Here is a 24913-nt window from a genome sequence, read left to right as displayed (position 1 = left end):
CAACTGCAGTTTAGCGAGGGCTATCCTTTGATGCCCCGCACTCCATATAAAACCTGTCAGTAATGTGCGCAGGGTTTTCAAGATCCATGCTGGAATCACCACTGGGAGATTCACAAATTGATAAAGGAGTCTGGGCAACATGACCATCTTGGCCAATGCCAGCCGGCGTTGTTAGTGGCAGGGTGTTCCAAAAGGCCACTTGCAACTTTAAGGCGGTGATTGTACGGACCAAGTTACTGTCTATTGTATCTGTAGTGGATCTATATATTTGGATACCAAGGTACTTAAATGTGACTGGCTCCATATTAAGTTGCATTGCCCCAAACTGCAGGGATGGCCGATTGCAATTATTATAAAAGGAGTATGCAATAGACTTCGAGGCATTCAGGTGTAGGCCGGATATGGACCCAAATTGAGTCAGCAAGGTAGCTATGGGATGTAAATCTAAGTGCATGTCTTTAAAATATAGTAACATATCATTGGCATAGAGTGACACCGAGTAGGTCGTTGTACCAACAGGTATACCATATGTTCCTATTACTTGGCTTAGATGTTGAGGAAGGGGCTCCAATGCCAATACAAATAATAGCAGTGAAAGGGGGCAGCCCTGGCGCATCCCTCGGTAGACCTGATATGCGGGGGAGACATTGGATCCTGTTTTAGCTCGCGCTGTTGGCCTGGTGTAGAGGAGCTTTACCCAATGCAAAAACAACAATTGATGGACAGAATGGAGAACAATGTCATACATTCACCCCAGTACAGAAATCTGGGCCTAAATCCATCGTTTTTTTGCTCACCATGCCGTTCCAGTTTGAACCCAGCCATATGCAAATCAGTCTTGACCCTGTGCCTCATGGGAACAGTCCAGCCCGAACTGCAAAGCCAGGTCCTTCCTGGACTGGAAACAAGCATCCTAGGACCGGTTTCGGGGTTTCACCCCTCTTCAGCCAGGATAGCTTGATTTCCAGTGGCATGGAGAGCAAGGGACCCACGTCTGGGCATACCCTTCCCACTCGGGGTGACAAATGCAAAAACAACAATTGATGGACAGAATGCAGAACAATGTCATACATTCACCCCAGTACAGAGATCTGGGCCTAAATCCATCGTTTTTTTGCTCACCATGCCGTTCCAGTTTGAACCCAGCCATATGCAAATCACTCTTGACCCTGTGCCTCATGGGAACAGTCCAGCCCGAACTGCCAAGCCAGGTCCTTCCTGGACTGGAAACAAGCATCCTAGAACCGGTTTCGGGGTTTCACCCCTCTTCAGCCAGGATAGCTTGATTTCCAGTGGCATGGAGAGCAAGGGACCCACGTCTGGGCATACCCTTCCCACTCGGGGTGACAAATGCAAAAACAACAGTTGATGGACAGAATGCAGAACAATGTCATACATTCACCCCAGTACAGAGATCTGGGTCAGACTGATTTGCATATGGCCATGTCTGAACTGGGGTGGCAGAGTGGGCTAAAGAACGGTGATGGATTAAACCCAGATCAGTTGACTGGGGGTCAGTGCTTGCAATGTTCAACACTCCGTCCATCATTTCCTTTGGTTTTTGCTTTGTTCGCTATAAGTTGGCAGGGTATTCTCAGACGTGAGTCCCTTGCTCACTTTGCCACTGGATTCAAGCAAGCCTGGCTGAAGGCGGCTGAAATGCCAGAAACCGGTCCTAGGAAGCTTGTTTCCGGTCCAGGGAAGACATGGCTTGGCAGTTTGGGCTGGACTGTTCCCATGAGGCACAGGGTCAGACTGATTTGCATATGGCCATGTCTGAACTGGGGTGGCAGAGTGGGCTAAAGAACGGTGATGGATTAAACCCAGGTCAGTTGACTGGGGGTGAGTGCTTGCAATGTTCAACACTCCGTTCATCATTTCCTTTGGTTTGAGCTTTACCCAATGCCATAAAGCCGGAGGGATCCCGAACTTTGTTAATGTTACAAGCATATAAGACCAGCTAAGAGTATCAAAAGCTTTTCTAATGTCTAACGAGAGACAGCCTGCATTTGGAAAGCGATCCTGAGCCGCATGCATTAAATTGTAGAAGCGACGAAGATTCAGGGAAGTGCTATGTCTGGGTATGAAGCCACACTGGTCAGTGCGTATTAGCCCAGTGAGCAGGGGAAGCAATTTTGACACCAGAATTTTACTGAGGATTTTGTATTCTGTATTTAGAATAGATAAGCGCCTAAAGGAGGAAAGGTCTGCAGGATGTCTGTCAGGTTTTAATAAGGAAGTCACTATAGCCTCCCTGGTTGTGGGCAGTAAGATCCTCTCCCCAAGTGAAGTGTTATATAACTGTAGTAGCTTTGGGACCAATTACGACGCAAACGTGGAATAGAACTCGATGGGGAGCCCATCCGAGCTCGGCGTTTTATTACGAGCGAGTTCCTTTATCGCTCCACGGATCTCGGCAGAGGTAAGAGGAGCAGCCAAGTCTTTAATGCTTGCACTTGAGACAGTTGGAAGTGTTATGGTCTCAAGGAATTTATCAGCTGATCCAGCTGCACACTGAGGAGGAGCCTCCTAAAGACGCGTATAATAGTCCTGAAATGCCTCATTTATTTCTAACTGGTTGGAAACCAATGTGTGATGTCTGTCATATACTGCCAGTAAAGGTGTGGGTGATGGTTGTGGTCTAAACAAGCGTGCTAGCAATGTACCGGATGTATTTACCTCTGCATGCTAGCGTAAGGTATATGCATTCAATCAGCTATTCTCAATCGCTCCAGCAATTCCGCATAGTTCACTCTAGCCTCCTGTAATTTCTCAACTTCACCTGCTTCTGTCTGGGCCGCCACTTGTAGTGATTGTAATGTTGCCTCTAGGTCCGTAAGATCTCGAATAATCACACGCCTGGCACCCACCACTGTCCCCATTGAGACCCCGCAAATTGACACCTTTAAAGCCTCCCACTCTATAGACCTTGCTGTAGCCGTACCCTCATTGTCCGCAAAGCGCGAGGTGATGGACGTTGGTATGGTGTGTCTAAAAACTGGGTCTTCTAATAGTAAAGGCTGCAAGCGCAACATTGGGATCGTAGCGGGAATTCAGCCCAATTAACTGTCAATTCAAGTGGGTTATGTTCGGAAATGGTTTTCCCTCTGTAAGTGCTGTCGGAAGTAGATGGAAATAGATCAGTTGTGCAGAGAAATCGATCTAGGCGAGTATGTAGGCCATGTGGAAAAAAAGGAGTATTCACGTTGGTTATTATGTTGGAGTCTCCACACATCTAGTAAGTTCCATCTGCTTACCCATCGAGATAGGATCTTAGCCTGCAATGTCGCCTCTGTTTCCGGTAGAGGAGGGTGAGAACGATCCAACCCCACATCAAGGACTGCACTAAAATCCCCTCCTTACGCCCATGGATATTGCGTCCATCCTGAGAGGGCATTCGACAGACGAGACAGAAAGGCCTCTTGATCTACCCAGCTTATTAAGATCAGACCGCCGTGCAGATTATCGGAAAGTGCTTTTTTCTACTGTGGCTTGTGCTGCAATCCAGGAAAAGGACTGCAGCACAAGCAGCAGTAGAAAAAGGCACTTTGTGCATATCCATGCACCGGGTGCCAGGCACCATGTGGTGCGTGCCACATGTTGCATTGATGTGTGGCAGAGCACTACATGTGCCCCCAGGGCCACTAAGAAGTGGCCCATGGGGGACGGGGGCCCTGACTGGGGCCCCCAAAGTTTGTTTCCGTTCGGAAAGAGACATCCTAATTCCTACGGCAGTGCCTGTGCAGGCACCACCTCCATTGTAGGGATAGGAATCCGACCGCTGCCCCAACAGTATCTTGGATCCAGTCGGAGGCAGCGTTCCTTCCTCCTAACCTCTGCGATCCTACTGGCTGCATCAAAATGTGGCGTTCAGACCGTTGCCCTGGATGTCGGGTGGGCTGACAGCCTGTCGGTTGCGGTCCGCCCGCCAACGTAATTAGGACCTTAGTCTTAAAACGCTTTTTTTTTTTTTTTTTTTTTTTTTTAAAGAGGAAGTAGTTATATTATGGAGCAAATATAAGTGAAGGATTCAAACCCAGACATGTTGTATGCGTTTCCCACTCCTATTTGTCGACTGTCCATTTAATTTTGTTAGCATAAATATTGATTATTTTGTGATTGAGATGTCACAGATGCAATCCAATGGAATATTACAGGTGCATGCTTTAACCCTATGCTTTCCTTCTTTCCAATCCCTACTTGCCAAAATTACACTACTGGTGTCACTGACCTTGATGAGGAGTGAGTATGTGCACCAAAAGAGACTCACAGTAGTGCTGTGTCTCCAGTAACCTTCGGCATGTTCGCTAGATTTACTTTTTCTGATGTTACTAATCTTCTCAGGTCTAGATTCTATTGTAACTCACGTTTGGAAGTTCTTGTTCCATAAATGGTCTTATAATCGTATTTCTAGGACCAGAGAATTTGCCCATCTATATTTTTACTTTTAAAAGCTTTACTGTTTGTTGATTATGAATTTTGTTTAACTAAATTGTAACACATTGCTAGTGAACCCCCACAGTTTAAACTGAACAGTGTTCTTTCTTCCTTTTCCACAGGGAGGTCATTCAGCCTGATGTGATGGAAGAAATGGTAGTATCGAGTGTCATTAAACATTTGAACCTGGTTGATGGACTGCAGTCCCTGATAAACTTTCAGTATCGAGAAGAGCATTTGGAGGAATATGATTTGCTCTGTAAAATAATGGGAGAGACCTTCAAAAAACTAAATGCTATGGAGAGGCAATTGCAGGTAGTATGCTTATGAATAAGAAATAATGCTTAACAGTCCATTAACTGACCCAACAAGACTACTGTTGACTACTTGCCTAGCGGCTAGGGTTGCCGACTTTGAAACTGGGTAACGAGGTTTGAGTTCTGGCATTATTTCAACATCTTCTGATTCTGTGCAAATCACTTATTCCCCCCTTGCCTTAAAACAATGATCCTGACCTTCTATAATTTAATCTGGCTTTCATGTAAAGGACTGAAATACCCTAGGACCAAGTTTGCATGATATAACAAGCATTGAAAATGCAATAGGTATCGCCTTGGATTAAGTTAAAGCCATTTGCTTTGCTAATGGTATTGTATAGCAAAGCAAATGGCTTTAACTTAATGAAAGGCGAGACCTATTGCATTTTTAATGATTGTAAATGTTTAGTACGATGTATCGGTTTTGAAAAGGCTGCTGTAAATATTGTGATGTTTGGGGCACAAGTTTACGTTTAGATGTGTAGCTAATTTACTCCACTGCCAGATGACAAAATAAAATTGTGTTAATGCACCCCACCTGGAGCCATCCCCGGACCTCCCCCAGTGCACCTAAATCACCCATAGCTTAGCTGCCTCACGTGGATGATGGTTGTGTTGATGTGTGCCAGCAGAGGTCCACGGGTGAAGGGAGGGCAAGGAAGGGGGCTGAAGGGGTGTTAAAAACATCGCACAAAGTATGATAATAAAGCACTAAGACCACATTAAACAGGTAAATCAGACAGAAACGAACAGGCAAGGACAAGGACAAGGCTGGAGCCAGATGAGAAGCAAGGACAAGGCTGAAGCAAGATGAGAAGGGCGCCTCTGTTGGCATAACCATAATGCACTCTGCTCCATGCGCCCCTCAGAAAATTGGCGTCCTGGGCCCAGCTCGCCCATGCTAAAGGCTGACCCTGCTCCCCAACCCACCCCCATTCCTCACACTATAAAACAACCTCACCAGTTTCTCCAATGTCCGGCGCCCCTCTTATCAATCATGAAACCCCCTACTTTAAACTCCACCACATTGCATGCTTCCTACACCATGGATAACCTCCCTCCCTATGCCCCCCAACTCTAAGGTCCCCTGCATACACCCTGCCAGTCTAATTTCCTCATTATAAACCTCCCCTTGTATTGGCAGGATGGATAACTCAGGAAGATGAAAGATCAACGCAGAAACATGGAGTGGACTGAAGGTCTAAAACGTGAATCTTGGCATGGGCAACTCAACCGTTCATCTTTCTGGGGTTGTTGAATAGCGAAATCATAACGCCATTATTTACAGTTTGACATGAAGCGCTTTGGAGCTAGGTTTTGCTATAAAAATTATAAACACACATTTCGGCCTTACTGTTCAAGGGTCAGATACAAAATGTGGCACCAAAAGTCCCAAAACTGGAAGCTAGTGCAACTCCAATCATGTACCAGTTTATAACCAATGAAAAAATACCAGACTTCCTTCTATCACATACACTATGATTGGGGCGGGGTGAAATAGTGTTTCTGGTAGCCCACCAAAGCACATCAAAAAGCTCCTATCAAACGTCTTATTCCGACTGGTTGAAAGAGTGGCCAATCAAAAGGCTGTTCATTCAGTAATGTCATTGACCTAACTTTCAATCGGAGAAGGGCCATGCTTTCTGACTGGCCGATAAACGCCAATTACAGCAGTACTTACATGCCGAGCCAGCAAAGACAGAGAATTAAAAGCAATCAAGCTATCTTTACTTAAGCTGGGCCTTTGCTCTAAGACTAATTAGGCGCTGTTGTACATATGCCTAGGAATTCGCAACTGCCATAAGATGAGTTATATGCTAGATGTTTATATATGCTTTGATCCACAGGCCAAACGTTTGAATTAGCTGGTGATGTTATCCGTAGCCTGCCATCCATAGCAAGCAGAGTGTAATCATCTGGGTCACAATAGAAGCACCTGTCATTCACAGCGCTTAGAAACTGCAGAAGTGTGGGATCAAGTGTTATATAAAAGATAATCTATAATGAGATTGGAAAGAAGGCAATTTTTAACATCCAATAGTAAGATAAGTTTCCATGTAAATGGCTATTCATTATACTATGTGACTTGTTACATTTCATCTTTCTATACCAAGTCATATTTGCCTGTTCTCTCTGCAAAGTGCTTTGAGACCCTCTCATGTGCTGTTAGCGCTATATAAAAACCTCAAAGTAAATAAATATATTTGTGTCTAAGTGGGGGGTTCAGAGGCAACCCACGATGAAATGAGAAAATATACCGGTCTTCCCTTTTCAATAGAAAAATGTTGATTTGCTTCTCGTTAAGAAATAGAGAAGTGTCAAACCTGAAAGTATGAAAGGAAGCAAAAGCACTCACTGTCTGCCATTAAAAAATGAAGTAGACTGGAGCCACGTTCTTCCTTTTCTAAGAAATGTTTTTGAAAAAAAAACAAGGATCAAATTGTAGCATCATGTTGCAAAATATCACAAGCACACACAGAGCATAGGCGAGCCGGCTGCTGGCATCGCTTACACTGGTGCTGCTCAATGGGCACTCGAATGGCATGGACAGGGAAAGGCTTGAAGGGAAAGGCAACCCTAGAATATGTATTGTATTGCAATTGCATATATATATAGCGCTTACTACCCCTTACGAGGTGTTGAAACACCTTTTTGGCGAGTAGCACGCTACTCCGGAACCCATAAAGGATTAGTGCTGAATCCGTATAGTGAAATATGAAAGTAATGTGAGTGGTGGATATGTTAGTCAGTTATTTCGATTGAGAAGGATAGCGGACGGATAGAAGAGGGAAAAAGGTCTGCATTTTGTAGCGCTTGCTACAACTTATGAGGTGTTGATGTGCTTTTTCGGCGAGTGGCACTCTACTCCAGAACCCATAAAGGATTAGTGCTGAATCCGTATAGTGAAATATGAAAGTAATGTGAGTGGTGGATATGTTAGTCAGTTATTTCGATTGAGAAGGATAGCGGAGGGATAGAAGAGGGAAAAAGGTCTGCATTTTGTAGCGCTTGCTACAACTTATGAAGTGTTGATGTGCTTTTTCGGCGAGTGGCACTCTACTCCAGAACCCATAAAGGATTAGTGAAGAATAGTATAAGGAAATATGAAAGTAATTTGAGTGGTGTGTGCGCTAGGAAAGACATAGTGCACGAGTTTTGTTGACTTTTTTAGTTTTTTTTCTTGCAAAACCTTTGGGAGGTGATGCTCCCTTTCAACAATAAGGATAAAATTCATTAAAAAAAATAGCGCTCAAGGCGAAATTGTGTTTTGTCAGCTGGAGTACTCCCGATACACTAAAAGGGTAATTTTCTCAAGTTATTTTTACCAATTAGTCGCCACAAAACATGTGGCCCTCAGGCTGTAGTCAAACCTCTCCCTGCTGAAGTGCCAACCAGCATCCAGGTCTGTGTAGGGTATATACTTTTTTAGAAGGTATGTTTCCAATCCATGTGTCTCATCCCTGTGTCTAACAAGTAAAATTCACAAAAATGTGACAAAAAGGTGATTTTCTGCTCGGCTCTGTCTTCCTGCTCCCCGTGTGTATTGTCTTCTGCACTGGTGTGTGTCTGCTAGTCCATGTGAATATAAATACCAGTATATTGCTCTTCAACCCCTGCATTTATTATTTCACAAAGGAAGCACTGGTTGTCGGTCCTATCCAACTTAGCTGCATTCAGTTTATAGGTTACGGTTAAGTTCAGAAGCCCTCACTCTGCATGTTGAAAATAAATTTCTGCAGCAAAAACCTGGAAGTGGCCACCTGGTGATTGATGTCACAATGGATGTCATAACCCAACCAGACCTCACCAAACAGAGACATTCCTGAGTGCTTATTGTCGATTGTCGATTGTTGATGATGTCAATTTAGGTAAGAAGACAAGAATCTTACTTTTCACGGGATGGCCCGCTTTGACCCACTGAGCTACTTTATGGATAACCACATTTTAGGAATCACTCAGTCGTTCTGTAAATATAGTGGGTTTGGGAGCTGCAGGTATAATGTGTGCAGTTCAAGCAATTGACTCTCATTCGCACCCCAGGATATATTTGCTTAGGCTGATCTCACAGAGGATCCTGGGACATGTAGTGAGCAAGGAGCACGTGCGAAACAGTGTGGAAGAAGACAGGGGGGGCATTGGGTATTCTTGTACTGGGTACACAGGTTTAGAGGAACCGAGGACTTGCTGCTCACAATGCAGAGCCTTTTTTGGGGGGACGAGCTCAAAGGATAAGATGAATTTCTAGCATCTCACATGTGCAAAATGGTACCTCCCCCAGCATGACGCTAATCCCCAGGCAGAAATGGGCAAGCCCCAGCAGAAGATATCTGCTTTGCTGGACTGGAGAGATGCGATGATGGGCAGGGACTGTCTTGGCAGCTCGAAAGCAGAGCAGCTGATAGGCCAATAAACGACCATGTATTGTTTGTGCAGCACCTTTCCCGAGACTATTGTATATTGTGACAATCATAGCGTTTTCACCCCTTGTTCTACTGCACCAGCTCACATAACTATACCATTGTGAGGTAGCGTAGAAAGGATGCTCTGGGCACTAGTGAAAGCAGGGGAAATAGCCCATTTGATTGTTATTGGGGTAGTAAAATAGAGCAATTATCGTAGTTTAATGGGCCCCGGTGGCACTACGCCTGCCGGACTCGTGGTAGATACGCCCCTGCAGGGATCAGTGGGCCCCTCTGGGTCTTGAGCCTCGGTGCCACTGCACCTGCTGGACTCGTGGTAGCTACACCCAGCTCTGCCTCTGCTGTCCCTGGGGCTGTAGATCCCAAAATGCAGTTGCACTGGTTTCTCACTGCCTTTAGAGTGCACGTGCACGCTCGGGATGTCCACCCTGTTACTTCCCAATCCATGTCTCAGTGAATCTACCTCTGAGTGACCCGGTGGAGGAGCCTGCCCAGGGATTTACAAGGCTCTGCAGCCTGGTGGGCCCTGGGCCGAACCGGACAACTAGAGGCAGCTTCATGCTGCACAGAGGTGTGAGGATGTGCCTGCTCCGTCCAGACGCCCCCATTTCTGCTCTGCGCCCACTCACCGGATGCCCTCTGTCTACCCTTGTCCATCCATCCACTCTCTGCTTCTCTCCTACCCGCTTCACCGACCCTCCATTCATCACAGAATCTCTTCCACCTTGTCCCTCAACCCACTGCCTGTTCTCTGCCTCTCTCTCTGTCTCTTCACTCTGTCTCTTCACTCCGCAGGAGATCCATGCCTTTATCTTCCTACCCCATTATTCACCAAGCCCCTCCAAATGTAATCCCTCTTGAGACTGTCCCTATTTTCACTGCTCCTTTACTCTCTGATTCATCAGACCGCCTCTCCCCACCCTGTCCAACCACTCATCCCCACTCAGCCCCAAACTTCATCACACGACCCCGCTCCTCTCTCTCACCCTCCTCTCCTGCACAGTGGAACAACCCCTCTCTCTCCGCTCTTTCTCTTTTCTCACGCGACCCTGCCCCTCTCTCTCTCGTCCTTTTAGAATGAGACCCTGCCCTTTTATATCCTGCCCCTTCTTTTATCGCACGTACCCCGCCTAACCCCCTTCACAGGTTGCTTCTCCCCCACCCTGTCCCTCCATTCATCACTCGACCCCTGCCTATCCATTTTCTTATCCGGCCACTCATCTCATCGCGTGACCTCTGCCCCTCCCTTCACTGCCTGGCGCTGCCTCGTCCCCTGACTGTACCATACAAGCGCCCTCGGGTCGTCCCTCCCCTGGACGCTGTGCACATCTTTGTATGGTAGCAGCCCACACGCACTTCCTGTCAGAGGCCTCTGGTGCCTCCTTCCTGTTTCCAAGCAGTACAAGGCCCATCGCCCGCCGGTCAGTCGCTTCAGCGTTGTGTGTGACGGGTAACAACGGGGCAGTGTTTATAAAGGGCAGGAAAGTCACCTGAATAGCTTGTGATCCGAATGCCAGCATAGCCCCTCCCCATACCTGCTGCTCCCAGGAGCTCTTTTAATCTCACCCAACCACTTGCTTCACAGATACTTCACAATATACAGACATCCACCAGTATCAATTCCGACTCCAGATTAAAATAAAAGCATGCCTGTTTATTTTTTAAAGACTCAGTGCTACATACAGTTTCTACCACCCTAATGTGGTCATGTCCGCTAAAGCATTTCAATAAAAACAAGCACGGTCCGCTTTCACTTTCGTGCGGAGCATGGGGATCTCTTGTCTTTATGGGGCCATGTGTTTTTAAAAAAACTGCGGCCCTTAAAGATAAGAAACCATTTGCGACGCACGGAAAGCAGACGAGCCCGTCCAAGTGGGCCGTCTGAAAAAGCCAAAAGTACACGTCATAAAAAGCTCTTTTCCAATGGCTGGCCACCGTTTAGCATAAACAGTGATGCCAGCCAATGGAAAAGAGGGGCAGGGCTTAAAGCCCTTTACAGAAGTTACTCAAAATCATTAAATCTCGCCGAGCAAGCTGCGCATGTGCGCAGCCACGACAGCCGAGACCTAAAAACTGCAAAAAATAGTGTGTCTATTGAGCAGTCAAGTGTTTTTTTCTTTTAGAGTATTCTTAATTATAAAAACATGCCTAAGCCCCTGTTTTTGTATTTGTTAGAGTGTTGCAGAACTGGAACAGAAATGGCAAAATGAAGTGGAGGATGCATTAAACGGAAAGCTAGAAAACGATGCACCATTTTTTTATGATTATCATTTCAATGAGGTGAGTACTCGACAATAGTTTTTCTTTTAATTGTGGCACTGATAAATATAATTTTTGAGGAATACTACATGATTTTTCAATAATTGGCAAACATAAGCTGGGTTAACAAAATGTAATTACAAATATTGCAGATTTCAAGATGAACTGCTCTGTGCTGAACAAAATAAAATGCAGTGCTGTGGAATACTACATTTGTAATAACCTATTTTTACTTTAGGAAATATATGATATTATGTAAAAAAAACTTGTTAGACCCCTGTTCAGAGGGCCACGGGGTAAACAGGAGCTACAGGGCCCAACCATGTGGGTTGAGGCCTTTTACTCCTTATGTCTCAGGGCCCGACCTCTTATGGATTGTGAGCAACTGGGCCAAGTACCCCTCCAGCATTTGACTCTCGGGAATAATTGGTTCGAGCAGTCCATTACTTCCTCTGGGGGAGCTGAATTTAGGGGGATGGACATGAATGAATGCAAGGATTTATAGAGCGTGCAGCTACTGAGTGTCCCGGTACTATGCAGAATGTAAGATAAGAAAGAGTGCACAGAGACTAAAGTGTGAAAACCCAGGTCTTAAGTTTCTTTCTAAAAGGCCTCTCGGCTTCAATTTGATGCAGTTCAACAGGAAGCCTATTTCAGGCTTGTGGTCCAAGAAGAGAGAAGGATCTGTCTCCTTCATTCACGAGTCCGACCCTAGAAAAGTTGGACAGATGGCCACGTGTAGAGCACAAGATTCTGGTGGGTTTATAATGAGGCATCCTGGATGACCGATCAACCGGACCAGAGTGGATCATCGCTCTTTTCATAAGAAGGATTTTGAACAGGATCTGCTTGATAACAGGGAGCCAGTGCAGGTTTCTCAATTGTTGGAGACATGAGCTCGACTAGGTAGATTGAGCACCAGACGAGCTGCCACATTTTGGACCGTTTCCACTTTCCTCCCTAAATATTGTGGTAGACCAGAATAAAGGATATTGACGTAATCTAGCCTGGCCATAATCAAGGCCAGGATCACTGTTATCCTCACGGTATAGAAGAGACATGCAGAACTTATTTTACATTATGGATAAAACCAGAACATGTGCAGACTACCGTGTTAATGTGGTTATGTAATATCAGCGGTTTATCAAACTTAACTCTGAAGTTTTTTACGGCGTCAGCTTGTAGGTTGGGTGGAGCGGCCCCATCTGGGCAATTTACTTGGAGGTTAAAATTGAAATTATAACGAAGCTGACAACCTCTGTTTTATCATTATTACATTTGAGTAAGTTGATATTCATCCACTAAAAAATTGCTGATAAACAGGGTAAGCATCCTGAGCAATTGGTTCACTCTGCTACAAGGGGAACATAAACTGTGTCATCAGCATATGAAATATTCTTGGCTCCAAAGGACTCGACTAATGCCGCTAGAGGGGTCATATAGATGATAAACATAGTAGGGCTAAGGACCGACCCCAGGGGCACTCCTACCGAGACACAGCTGTTACCGAATGAAAAAGGTGACATTTAATCTTCCTGGCATCTGTCTTAAAGGAAAGATTTCAGCCACTTCAGGGCTGTGCCCGATGCCTATGTCATGAAGGCAGGCTAGCAGCCTAGTGTGGCGACCCGTGTCAAATGCATCTGACTGGTCTAGCAGTATCAAGACTGCCTTTCCATCTGCATCTAGTGTGATTTTTCAGTTCAGAGACTTCCAGAAGCACAGTCTCTGTCCTGAATTACGCACGCTTGGCCCCATCTTCTCTGCCAGTGACATCATCTCCTTCAGCCAAACCTCTGAGCTTCACTGTACCAACCACCGTTGCGTCCTCTTCTCCTTCACCAAACCCACCGTATTCCACCTCGCAGAAGCAGGAACAAGGTCACCGAAGACCAGCTCCCTCAGCTAAACCCCACCACCGACATCCAGGGACGCCAACACCTCAGCACTCAACCTCCACCTATGGATCGCCAACTGCACCAACACACTGGCTTCCCTTGAGAAATCCTCAAGCAAGCAGACCTCCAAGAAAGCCAGTTGGTTCTCCCCTGCCCTTCAAGAGTCCAGACACACCTGTAAATGACTTGAGAAAAGATGGAGGAGCAACAAGATTTCAAAAGACCACGTTGTCATCACACACTACCACCTCATCAGAACAACAAAGAAAAAAGCCGTACAGGTATGCATCAACGCCAACGCACACAAAAGCAAAGAATACTTCACCATAGTCAAAGAATTTCCAAAACCCAGCACAGACAGCAGACATTATTCCCTCACAAGACCTCTGCAACAACCTCAGCACCTTCCTCCACCACATAATCAAAGAGATCTACCACAGCTTCGCTACCCAATATACACCCCCCCATCCGCAACCATCGAACCCAACTATTCCAGACCCCAGCAGACCCTGCTCAGCTGGACCCCTCTCACCTCTGACGACACCCTCAAGATCATGAAGAACATCTACTCTGGAGCTCCTTCCCCACACCACATCTTCAACAGAGCCGGCACCTTCATCGCCCCTGAACTCGGCAGCACTTTCAACTGCTCCCTCAATTCCGCCACCTTCCCGGAAGAGTGGAAACACGCAGACATCAACCCCCTACTGAGAAAACCCTCTGCTGACCCGACGGACCTCAAGACCTACAGACCCATCCCTCTGCTCCCCTTCCCAGTGAAGGTTATTGAGTTGGCCATCAGCATCCAACCATCATGGACCTTTCCCAATTCGGCTTCAGAAGCAACCACAGTACTGAAACCGCTCTCCTTGTTGCTACAGAGGACATCCGCACCCTCCTCGACCAAGGTGAGACTGCAGCCCTCATCCTCCTGGACCTCTCGGCTGCCTTAGACACTGTATCTCACCGCACCCTCTGAGCGGAGTGCCTCAGGGGCTCCTGCCTGAGCACCACCCTCTTCAGCAGCTACATGGCGCATTCTCAGAAACCAAAGACTTGACATTGTCTCGTACGCCAACAACACCCAGCTGATTCTTACCCTCACTGTTGACCCCATAGCCGCCAAGAGCAACTCCCACAACCGGATAAAGGCAGTTGCCACCTCGATGAAGGACAGCTGGCTCGAGCTCAACTCATACAAGACCGAAGTCCTCATCCTGGGCTCCACCCCCTCCACTTAGGACAGTTCCTGGTGACCCACAGCGCTCAGAACACACCCACAGACCAGGAATTAAACCTCCGCGTCATCCCCACTCTTCATGAACTGCCAAATCAACGCTGTATCATCCTTCTGGTTCCACATGGTGCGCTTGCTTTGAAAGATCTTCAATTCGGTCCCCACCGAGTCTAGGGAAACGGTCACGCATGCGCTCGTCAGCAGCAGACTCTACTATGATAACACACATGATGCCGGCATCACCCAAAAACTCCTGAAGAAACTGCAGAACATTCAGAACGCCTCCGCCCGACTCATCCTGAACATACCCTGCCACAGCCACATCACCAGTCACCTGAGAGACCTCCACTGGCTCCCTGTAGACCAAAGAATCACCTTCAAGCTCCTCACCCACTCCTACAAAGCCCCCCACAACGCTGGACCTGCTTACCTCAACCACCGCCTCTCCTTCTACACAGACACCTCTGCTCCGTATAACTGGCCCTGGCCACCATCCCATGGATTTGCAAGACCTTGGCTGGAGGATGATCCTTCTCCTACTTCGCTGCAAAGACCTGGAACACCCTGCCTCTACACCTCAGACAATTAAAGTCACTGCCTCAATTCAGGAAGGACCTCAAGACCTGACTCTTCAACTAAACTGCACTCCCAGCCCCCCGCCTCACCCACACCACGAGACCCTTTAGGGTGAGTAGTTGTGCTAATCAAGTACCTGATTGATTGATTGATGGTGGTACGGAGGGTCAGAGCTAGTACGTTGATCAAGTGCAGAATGTCGAACATTTGATCTATTTTCTCTTTTTGCATTTTCCACACAAGGAAAGCACCATTTTCATGTGATGGTGGGTGTGATTTAGGTTATATTTATTCCTAAACAAGATGGTTGTTTTCCTAGTTTGTGCTGCCAAAGTTTCCCTTCCCAAAGTGCTGTTTGGCCATTTTCCTATGAAGTATTTTGCTGTTTTTCACACATATAACATCTGGATCTGAAAAGGGTTTTAACAACACTTTCAATTCACCTTTTTGTGATTGTTCACCGAGGATACCTTTTGTACCCGATTGTTGGTTCTTTATCGGCTTATTTGGCAATTGATTATTTCAGTCTAGAAGATTGATAGTATTTCTGTACCTTGAAGCATGGTACTTTTGGTGTCTCTTTCTCAACTGTCGTAAAGCTCTTTATCGTCAATTAATAACTATCCAAATAGTAAAAATGTTCGACCTTTGTGGCTTTTTTTTTTCCTTACTGGGACATTAATCTGAAAGAGACACGTTAGTGATAGATTCCTTACCTTAGAATAGCCCCAGGCGTCAGACTGGATCTGGAAAGTTTTTGTAGCAGTACCCCTGCGTGTCAGTAGGTGGCGTCGTGCGGCTCCGCGTCAGTCGCTGGCGTCGTAAGTGCCGAGATGACGTCAGGGAGACTACTTAGGCGCCACCCATGCGCGCTTACGTCAGTACTTTATTTTTCCGCGCCAGCAAGCGCAGATCCGGATAGAGCACGTACCTTAGTCACTTTTTGACTACACTTTTTTGAGACTTTTGTCTCCTTTTCCTCCTTGGTGCACGTAGGGATGCCTGGATTTAAGTCTTGTGGGGCCTGCCATCGCAATATGTCGGTGGCGGACCCCCACGATGTTTGCCTCTACTGCCTGGAGACCGACCACGACTCCCGGTCCTTCCCGAAGGCCTTTGCGGAGCTGCGCCGGAAGTTGCTGGAGGCCCGGCACTCGTCCCAGCGCAGTTCAGGACCCGGGACCATTCCTGTGAACGCTCGCGGAACCGCAGTCGTCGCTCCTCGACATAAAAAGAAGTCGAAGAAGCGAGTTCGCTCTCCGACGTCCCCCCGTCGGTCCTCGCATGCGGACGAGGGGGACAGGGGTTCTGCCCCTGTGGCTCCTTTGTAGCCTGGAAGTCCCGCGGCCTACCCGCCTTACCCAGGTCTGTCGGCGACTCCTGAACAGGTGCAAGAATTTCTTGCTACCTTGGACCGCCTTTTTAGGCCTCGGGTTCCCGCCGGTGCGCCTTCAGGCCCTGCGGTCCCATGTCTGGATCCTGTGGGCCCGCCAGCGGATCAAGCTTCGGCGCCACAGGATCCTGCGCCATTGGCTCCGGCGCCACAAGGTCCAGCGCTGCCGGCTCCTCTGGCGCCGCAGTGTGTGCCGTTTGTCCCGCCCTTACCCCGGTTCCAGGACCATTTAGTTCTTACCTGGGATCCGCATTGGGACACGGCGTCGGCTTGGCCCCGGCCGGCGCCGTTTCAGACACCGTATGTTCCTTCTCCGGCTCCAGCTCTGCCACCGTGGCCTGTTACCCATGCGACAGAGGTGGAGGACGACTGGGAGGGGTCAGTGTGACTCCAAGCAGGACTGGGTGGACGACTTGGAGGACGCCGGCGACCTCGACGTCTCTTCTGACCCGGGTTTGCCTCTCCTCCGCTTACAATGGAGGAGGGCGCCTCCTACACGATGGTGCTCCGTCAGGCAGCAAAGGTCCTCAACCTCGATCTCCCTACGGTGGCCCTCAAAACTAATCTCCTCACTGAGGTGCTCCAGACGGCGTCCACTTCGTCGGAGCCCCTGCTCCCCTTTAACGACGCCCTCATGAACGTCTTGTTGGGCACTTGGTCGCGGCCAGCCACGGGGGGCCCCTGTGGATAAGAATGTCGCCAGGCGTCATCGTCCGGTGCCTGGACCCTGCTTTTCTGACCACTCATCCTACGCCTGAGAGCCTGGTCATCCAAACCTCGACGTCACAGAGTGCTTTTCCTACGGCCCGCCGGATAAGAAGCTGGAGCAGTTCAGTAAGAGGTTGTTCTCTTCGGCCAGCTTAGGGCTGAGGTCAGTGAACACTGCTTGCTTATTAGGCCGCTATTCCCACGCGGTGTTTGATACAGTGGCGCAGTTGTTGCCTCAGTGTCCTGAGGAGATCCACGCTGTGCTGTCCCAAGCTGTTGCTGAGGGTAAAGATGCGGCTAAGTTCGGCATTCGGTGTGGCTTGGACACCGCGGACTCACTGGGTAGGGCGATTTCTATGACTGTGGCGCTGCGTCGCCACGCCTGGTTGCGATCTACCGGGTTCTCGCCCGATGTCCAGAGCTCGCTCATGGACATGCCCTTTGAGGGCACTCGCCTGTTTGGCGATAAGGCAGACAGTGCACTGGAGCGTTTTAAGGACTCGCGAGCCACGGCCAAGTCCTTGAGTCTTTCTGCAAAAAGCCCAGCCACTCCTGGTTTTCGTTCCTTTCGTGGCCACAGCAGAGGCGCCCAGGCACGTTCTTTCAGCAAGCCTGTGCAGAACCAGCCTCAGCGCGGACGCGGCTTCTGCAGGGGTGGGTCTGTGAATCAGCGTGAGGGTCAGTCCACCTCCGACCCGCTGCTTCTACCCCCAAACCTTCCTAATCCGAGCTTTGTGGAGCACCCCACGCTGGTGGGTGGCAGAATCCGCTACCACCTCCCCCACTGGCACGATATCACATCGGACAAGTGGGTGTTGCAGATCATCCGCAGGGGTTACTCCCTTCCCTTTCAGTCCTCCCCTCCAGCCATGCCACCTCGGTGCCACCGCTTGTCGTGGGATCACTTAGTGCTTCTCCAGCAGAAAGTTATGGCCCTCTTGGCCAAGGGGGCCATCGAGTGCGTTCCTGGGCCGGAAGTAGGGAGTGGTTGTTATTCCCACGACTTTATGGTCCCCAAGAAGGACAAATGGGGCTTGCGCCCCATCTTGGACCTCTGGAACGTCAATCGCTTCCTCCGGAAGGAGAAGTTCAAAGTGCTGACTCTGGCTCAGGTCCTGGCTGCCCTCGACCCTGGAGACTGGATGGTAGTGTTGGACTTGCAGGACGCATATTTTCACATCCCCGTCCTGCCGGCCTACCGGCGTTACCTGCCATTCACGGTAGGCCAGGAGCATTTTCAGTTTGCCGTGCTCCACTTCGGCCTTACCAGCGCCCCTCGGGTGTTCACTAAGGTGATGGCGGTGGTCGCAGCTCATCTGCGCAGGTCGGGGGTTTTAGTCTTCCCCTACCTCGATGACTGGCTGCTGAAGGCGGGCTCTCCCCAGGCAGTCTTCAACCACCTTCAAACTACAGCCGACCTCCTGCATTTGCTGGGGTTCTCCATCAACGTGCCGAAGTCGCACCTGAGTCCCTCTCAGAAGCTCCCCTTCATCGGAGCGGTTCAGGATTCGATGCTGTTTCGGGTTTATCCTCCCGAGCAGCGAGTCCGGGATGTTCAGGCTATGATTCCGATCTTTCAGCCTCTATCCCGGGTTTCGGTCAGGATGACCCTCCGGCTTCTGGGCCTGATAGCCTCCTGCATCCTGCTGGTGACATGCCAGATGGCATATGCGGGCTCTGCAGTGGGACCTGAAGTTCCAGTGGGCGCAACATCAGGGCAACCTGTCAGATCATGTCCAGATTTTGGAGGGCACTGCACGGCAATTGCAGTGGTGGCTCACGAATCGCGATTGGGTCCATGGCAGATCCCTCTCCCTCCCCCAACCGCAGCACACAGTAGTGACTGATGCGTCCCTCCTGGGATGGGGTGGCCACTTGGGAGAGGCGGAGATCAGAGGCCTCTGATCTCCGGCAGAGTCCCGGCTCCATATCAATCTGTTGGAGCTACGGGCGATCCGACTTGCACTAAAGGCATTCCTTCCCTCTGTTCGGGTAAGTGTGGTGCAGGTATTCACAGACAACAGCACCGCCATGTGGTATTGCAACAAACAGGGCGGGGTGGGGTCCTGGATCCTGGCTCTGCGCCTCTGGACGTGGCTGGAACGTCAAGGCATTACCTTGGTGGTTCAACACCTGGCAGGTTCTCTGAATGTCAGGGCGGACGAACTCAGCCGCCGGTGCTTGATGGATCACGAATGGCGTCTGCACTCGGACGTGGCGCAAGGTCTCTTTCTGCAGTGGGGAGAGCCTTGGTTAGATGTATTTGCCACCGAAGAGAACGCGCAATGTCATCAGTTCTGCGCGTTGGAATTTCCAAGGTGGCGCTCGCTTGGTGACGCTTTTCGTCGCGAGTGGAGTTGCGGTCTGTTGTACGCCTTTCCGCCTATGCCACTTCTGCCCAGAGTGCTGAAGAAGATTTGGCGCGACCGGGCCCAAGTCATCCTTGTGGCTACGGATTGGGCATGAAGATACTGGTATCCCGAGCTACTTAGCATGGCGATCGATCTCCCGATTCGACTGCCGCTTCGGGAGGATCTTCTGTCGCAGCAGCAGGGGACGGTCCTCCACCCGAACCTGTCCAGCCTCCACCTCCATGCGTGGAGATTGAGCGGCGACAGTTGACAGCTTTCGATCTTCCTCCCGAAGTCTGTGAGTTCATTCTGGCAGCCAGGCGTCCCTCCACTAAGACGGTATACGCCTGCAGGTGGAACAAGTTTGTGGCATGGTGCACAGCAAAGTCTGTGGATCCCCTTTCTGCCCCCCTTTCTGAGGTTCTTCTGTTCCTACTATCCTTGGCCCAGCAGGGCTCTGCTCTGGGCACTATCAAGGTCTATCTTTCAGCCATCTCCGCCTTTCTAAGTCTTCCAGATCAGCATTCTCTCTTTAAGTCCCCGGATGTTAACCATTTCCTGAAAGGCATTACGCACACGTTTCCTTCCGTGCCTTTCATGATGCCTCAATGGGACTTAAATCTTGTCTTGACCTATCTGATGTGTGCTCCTTTTGAGCCCCTTCACAACTGTCCTTTACGTCTTCTTACTCTAAAGACGGCTTTCCTGGTTGCTATCACCTCTGCCAGAAGAGTGAGTGAGCTCCAGGCTCTTTCTTCTACACCTCCTTACCTTTCTGTTCATCCGGACAAGGTAGTTTTAAGGACCCACTACATTGACCACAGTTCCTTGGGGCAACTTGCTGGTGTGACGAGCAGAGTGCGACCAACTTTTGATTCATTTATTACGGCTCCCTTGAGCCAACGGGCTGACGAGCCTTGGACCTGCACCTGCGCGCCATGAGAGGTACTCTACCTGTTTTAATTACATTTTGGCAGTCCACGCGGCACCCCTTTACACTGACCTGCTCCCTGCTGACGAGAGGCAACGACCTCGAAACACGTGTCCAGGGATGGCTAATGCGACACATACTTTTCTACATACACCGTGGCATAGGCGTACTCGCCGTCGCCACTACATTGACCACAGTTCCTTGGGGCAACTTGCTGGTGTGACGAGCAGAGTGCGACCAACTTTTGATTCATTTATTACGGCTCCCTTGAGCCAACGGGCTGACGAGCCTTGGACCTGCACCTGCGCGCCATGAGAGGTACTCTACCTGTTTTAATTACATTTTGGCAGTCCACGCGGCACCCCTTTACACTGACCTGCTCCCTGCTGACGAGAGGCAACGACCTCGAAACACGTGTCCAGGGATGGCTAATGCGACACATACTTTTCTACATACACCGTGGCATAGGCGTACTCGCCGTCGCCACTACATTGACCACAGTTCCTTGGGGCAACTTGCTGGTGTGACGAGCAGAGTGCGACCAACTTTTGATTCATTTAGTTTTAAGGACCCGTCCTTCTTTATTGCCAAAGGTTGTCACGCCCTTTCACATCGGGCAGACCATCACTTCGCCCACCTTCTTTCCGCATCCTTCGAGATAGGAGGAGAGGCTCCACCGTCTGGACCCAAAACGTGCGCTGTTGTTCTACCTGTAGCGCACACAACCGTTCCGGGTGGATGACCAGCTCTTTGTTGGCTACGTGGACGCCAAAAAAGGTCGGGCCGTGCACAAATGAACCATCTCTCGGTGGGTCGTTCTGTGCATCAAAGCATGTTACTCGTTGGCTAAGAAGGAGCCTCCTGTGGGGCTGCGTGTCCGTTCTACCAGGGCAACAGCAGCCAGTACTGGCTTGGTACGCGGCGTCCCCTTGGAAGACATTTGTCAGGCAGCTATGTGGGCCTCGCTGCACACGTTTACCAAGCATTACTGCCTCGACAGTCAGGTCCGGAGAGACGGCTTCTTTGGCCGTTCTGTTTCCATGACTTTCTGGTGCAATCTTGTTCGCAGACCCACCACCAGGGTTGGTATTGCTAGGGTATCTATTCTAAGGTAAGGAATCTATCACTAACGTGTCTCTTTCAGATGCACAAGTTACATCTTGTGTAACGATATATCTGTAAGAGACATTAGTTAGTGATAGATTCCTTACCGCCCCAACCATCCTCCCTGTTCTGCGACCTGATTCTAGGGTTAAGGTCATCCCTTTCAGGGCCATAGTTTCTTGGCACCAGTGGTCAGTTTCTTGCATGGCTCTGCGATCCTGGCGCGGAAAGTCGTGTACAGAACAGACGTCAGCGCGCATGAGTGGCGCCTAAGTAGTATCCGTGATCTCATCTCGGTGCTTACGACGCCAGCGACGGACGTGGAGCCGCACGATGCCACCTACTGACGGGCAGGGGTACTGCTACAAAAACATTTCGGATCCAGTCTGACCCCTGGGGATATTCTAAGGTAAGGAATCTATCACTAACTAATGTCTCTTACAGATATATCGTTACACAAGTAGTAACTTGTGCTTTAAGAGACGCGTGACACCTTTCATGTGTATGTTAAGTGCAGGCTGGCACTGTTGCTACTGACTCTTTCTTTGGGTACCCATGAACGAAACAAGGGAGAGAGCTTTACTACATTCTGTCTTTGACAGGGAGACTCATTCCAACCTAAAAAGCAGTGTCGCTGTGTCAGTTTATTTTGCTCTTGTGACGTGATTGGGGCTCATTGGAAACCTGTTCTCCAGCCAATCATATCTGCCCAATCCTCCTTAGTTTATACATTTTTTTGCCTATAGGTAGAGTGGGGTAGACACTTTTCATGGAGCTTATCTTTGAAATCTACCCCAGTAAAACAGTGGATGATGTAGTGCCCCGATTTAAACTTTCTGAAGTGATGCAAGGTTTGTAATTTTTAAGAGCTACTCATGGGTTTTCATTTGAAAATGAAGTAAATACAGTCTTATTTCCAGTTTATACTTTTAATGACACATCAGAATAGGTTCTTTTGTTGAACATGGGATTGTTGAAAGTGATGTTTAATAAAAATCGTTTACGCCAGTTTTCAATGTTCTACAATAACCTAAAGGAGATGCCTCTCCCCATTTACATCAAGTTAATTTTTTACTTGAATGTGGTGTACGGTTTTATTGAGACCATTTTTATATGACTAGACTCACCTTAATTTTCCTTGCTTGGAAATATGAACTTCCCTAATTCCCAGAATTTGTTGTTAGAGATTGGCATGCTTTGTATGATGCAGCAATTTGCTTACTATATTGGATTGCCTGGAGTTTAGGCTATCATGTCTTCACTGATGTTGCCATGAGTGCATATACATTTAATTTTAGTCAACATTTGTAACAAAAGGTGTTGAAAACCATTAATTTGCCCAAAGTATATGAGTCATGGTGAAGAAGTTAGTTACCTCCGGTAATGCTTGGTTTGGTTGATAATCTATCTAACCGCAGATTCCCCACCTTTAGAATAACCCCCGGTGCCAGACTAAATCCAGAGAATTTCAATAGCAATGCTCCCATGCTGTGGCAGATAGTCATGCAGCTCCATGTCAGCTTTGTGCCGCCCCAGTATTTGCTGAAGCAAAACCACAAAAAAGTTCCACCCCTTTGCACTGGTGTCAGTTTCTTCACTCTTTCCGCATCTTCAGATGCACAGCATAAAACAACTGTTGGTGACAGTTTGCTGATTGTTAACTCTGGACCTTTTTAGATGTTAAAGAGGCCACTCCACAGAACAGGGAGGTGGGAGAGTAGTGAGGTATCTGTGATTAGATTGAGAATCCACCAGAAGGATCGTTCCCGAATGCAACATGTTCTTCTGATAGATACTTCTAATTAGATTCCTCACCTTTAGAGTAAAAACAAAACCAATACCTCTCAAAGGCAGAGGGTTTGAGGAGTAGACTCAGAACAAAAAGTCCTGCAGTACAGAATGAACAAAGTGACCACCTCGTCAGACAGGACTATCAGGCTATGGTACTTCATGAACCTGTGTACTGAGGCCCATGTCACACCATGGCAGATATGAAGAACAGGCTCCCCTCTTGCAAGTGTAGGCCTTACACCTGGTGGACGTGTTTCTCAAACCTTTGGAGCTCCTGCATAGCCTGTTTAGTTCTTAAGAGGGATGATGCAAAAGGAAAAATTCTAGAAAGTTGATAGATGGGTCAGCATGAAATTGCGTCATGACCTTATAGAGGGCAGTCACACCACTCCTCAACACTTAGCCTGGATGAGGGTAGTTTAGGACAGCACCTGCAACTCACTCATTAGTTGTGCTGACGTAATGGCGATAAGAGACAGTTTTCAGTGTCAAGAGTCCGAAAAAGCAGCTATGGATAGTCTGATCTTGACATTCCTTCTGTGCATTAGACTAAGGTCCCACTGGGGGTATCACACGATTTGGAGAAAGCATGTGTACCAAACCTTTATTGAAACACATCACATCTAGTGACTTAAACGAGGTCGCTTGGGCATATAAACACAGAACTACCAAAATTGGCCAATAAGTAACTTCTGTTCACATCAATGCCTTGCTGGGCTAAGGAGAGAACAAACTAAATATAATTGAAACATTCAGCTTGCAAGGGATGGTGACTCAGGCAGCATAGAGGGTTTTCTTGGAAGGACGACAGGCAGAAAGTATAACATCCACCATCTCGGGCTGCAATTCAGACACATTAAACTTCCACTGCTCAATCTGCTTGCATGTAGGTGTAAGTTATGGAGACTAGGTTATAGGACACTGCCCTGCTGCTCAGACAGGAGGTCATCCAGAAGTGCAAGCCTGACCAGAGGTCAAAGGTTGTTTCTCAGGTGCTCTGGGTACCACACACTTCTGGCCTAGTGAGAGGCAATCAAAATGACTTAGACTCAGCCTTTCTTAATCTTCTCAGAACCCGAAACAGGAGAGGTATCATCAGGAAGGAGTAATGGAGTCCCTCAATCCAATCCAGCCATAATGTGCCTTCCAAAGTGTGCCTTGTAGGAAACTCCAGCGTGAAAAACTGCTGACACCAGACGTTCCCACCGGAGGCAAATAGATCTAGCCAGGACTCCTCAACCACCAGTGTTTGAGGACACTCTGCACCACCTTGGAATAGAGATGCCACTGGTGACCTGCTTGGCGATGCCTGCTTAGTTTGTCCGCTCTGGCATAGACCCTTGACAGGTGGTGACTAGGAAGCAGGTTGATATGAAGCGGCTCTCCCCAAAGTCACAGCTGCCCCAACCCAGAAGGGACACATCTGTCACAGCTGTGAGTTCGGGTCGGTAAGAGAAAGCAGCATAGGTGGGTCAGGGTGGTAGTCAAGA

General features: G+C 48.5%; 1 protein-coding gene across 2 annotated transcripts in view; it reads left to right on the top strand.

Annotated features, from left to right (window-relative positions):
• HECTD4 (HECT domain E3 ubiquitin protein ligase 4) overlaps positions 1 to 24913 on the top strand; it is a 2430065-nt gene that overhangs the window by 558775 nt on the left and 1846377 nt on the right. For both annotated transcript variants that reach the window (XM_085634374.1, XM_085634373.1), the window contains exons 28-29: positions 4560 to 4752; positions 11351 to 11455. In XM_085634374.1, the coding sequence (XP_085490500.1) occupies positions 4560 to 4752; positions 11351 to 11455 (298 nt within the window). The remainder of the gene's footprint in view (positions 1 to 4559; positions 4753 to 11350; positions 11456 to 24913) is intronic.

Source organism: Triturus cristatus, chromosome 11 (assembly GCF_964204655.1).
Source record: "Triturus cristatus chromosome 11, aTriCri1.1, whole genome shotgun sequence".
Classification (NCBI taxonomy): Eukaryota; Metazoa; Chordata; class Amphibia; order Caudata; family Salamandridae; genus Triturus; species Triturus cristatus.
This window is presented reverse-complemented; position numbering and strand designations above follow the sequence as displayed.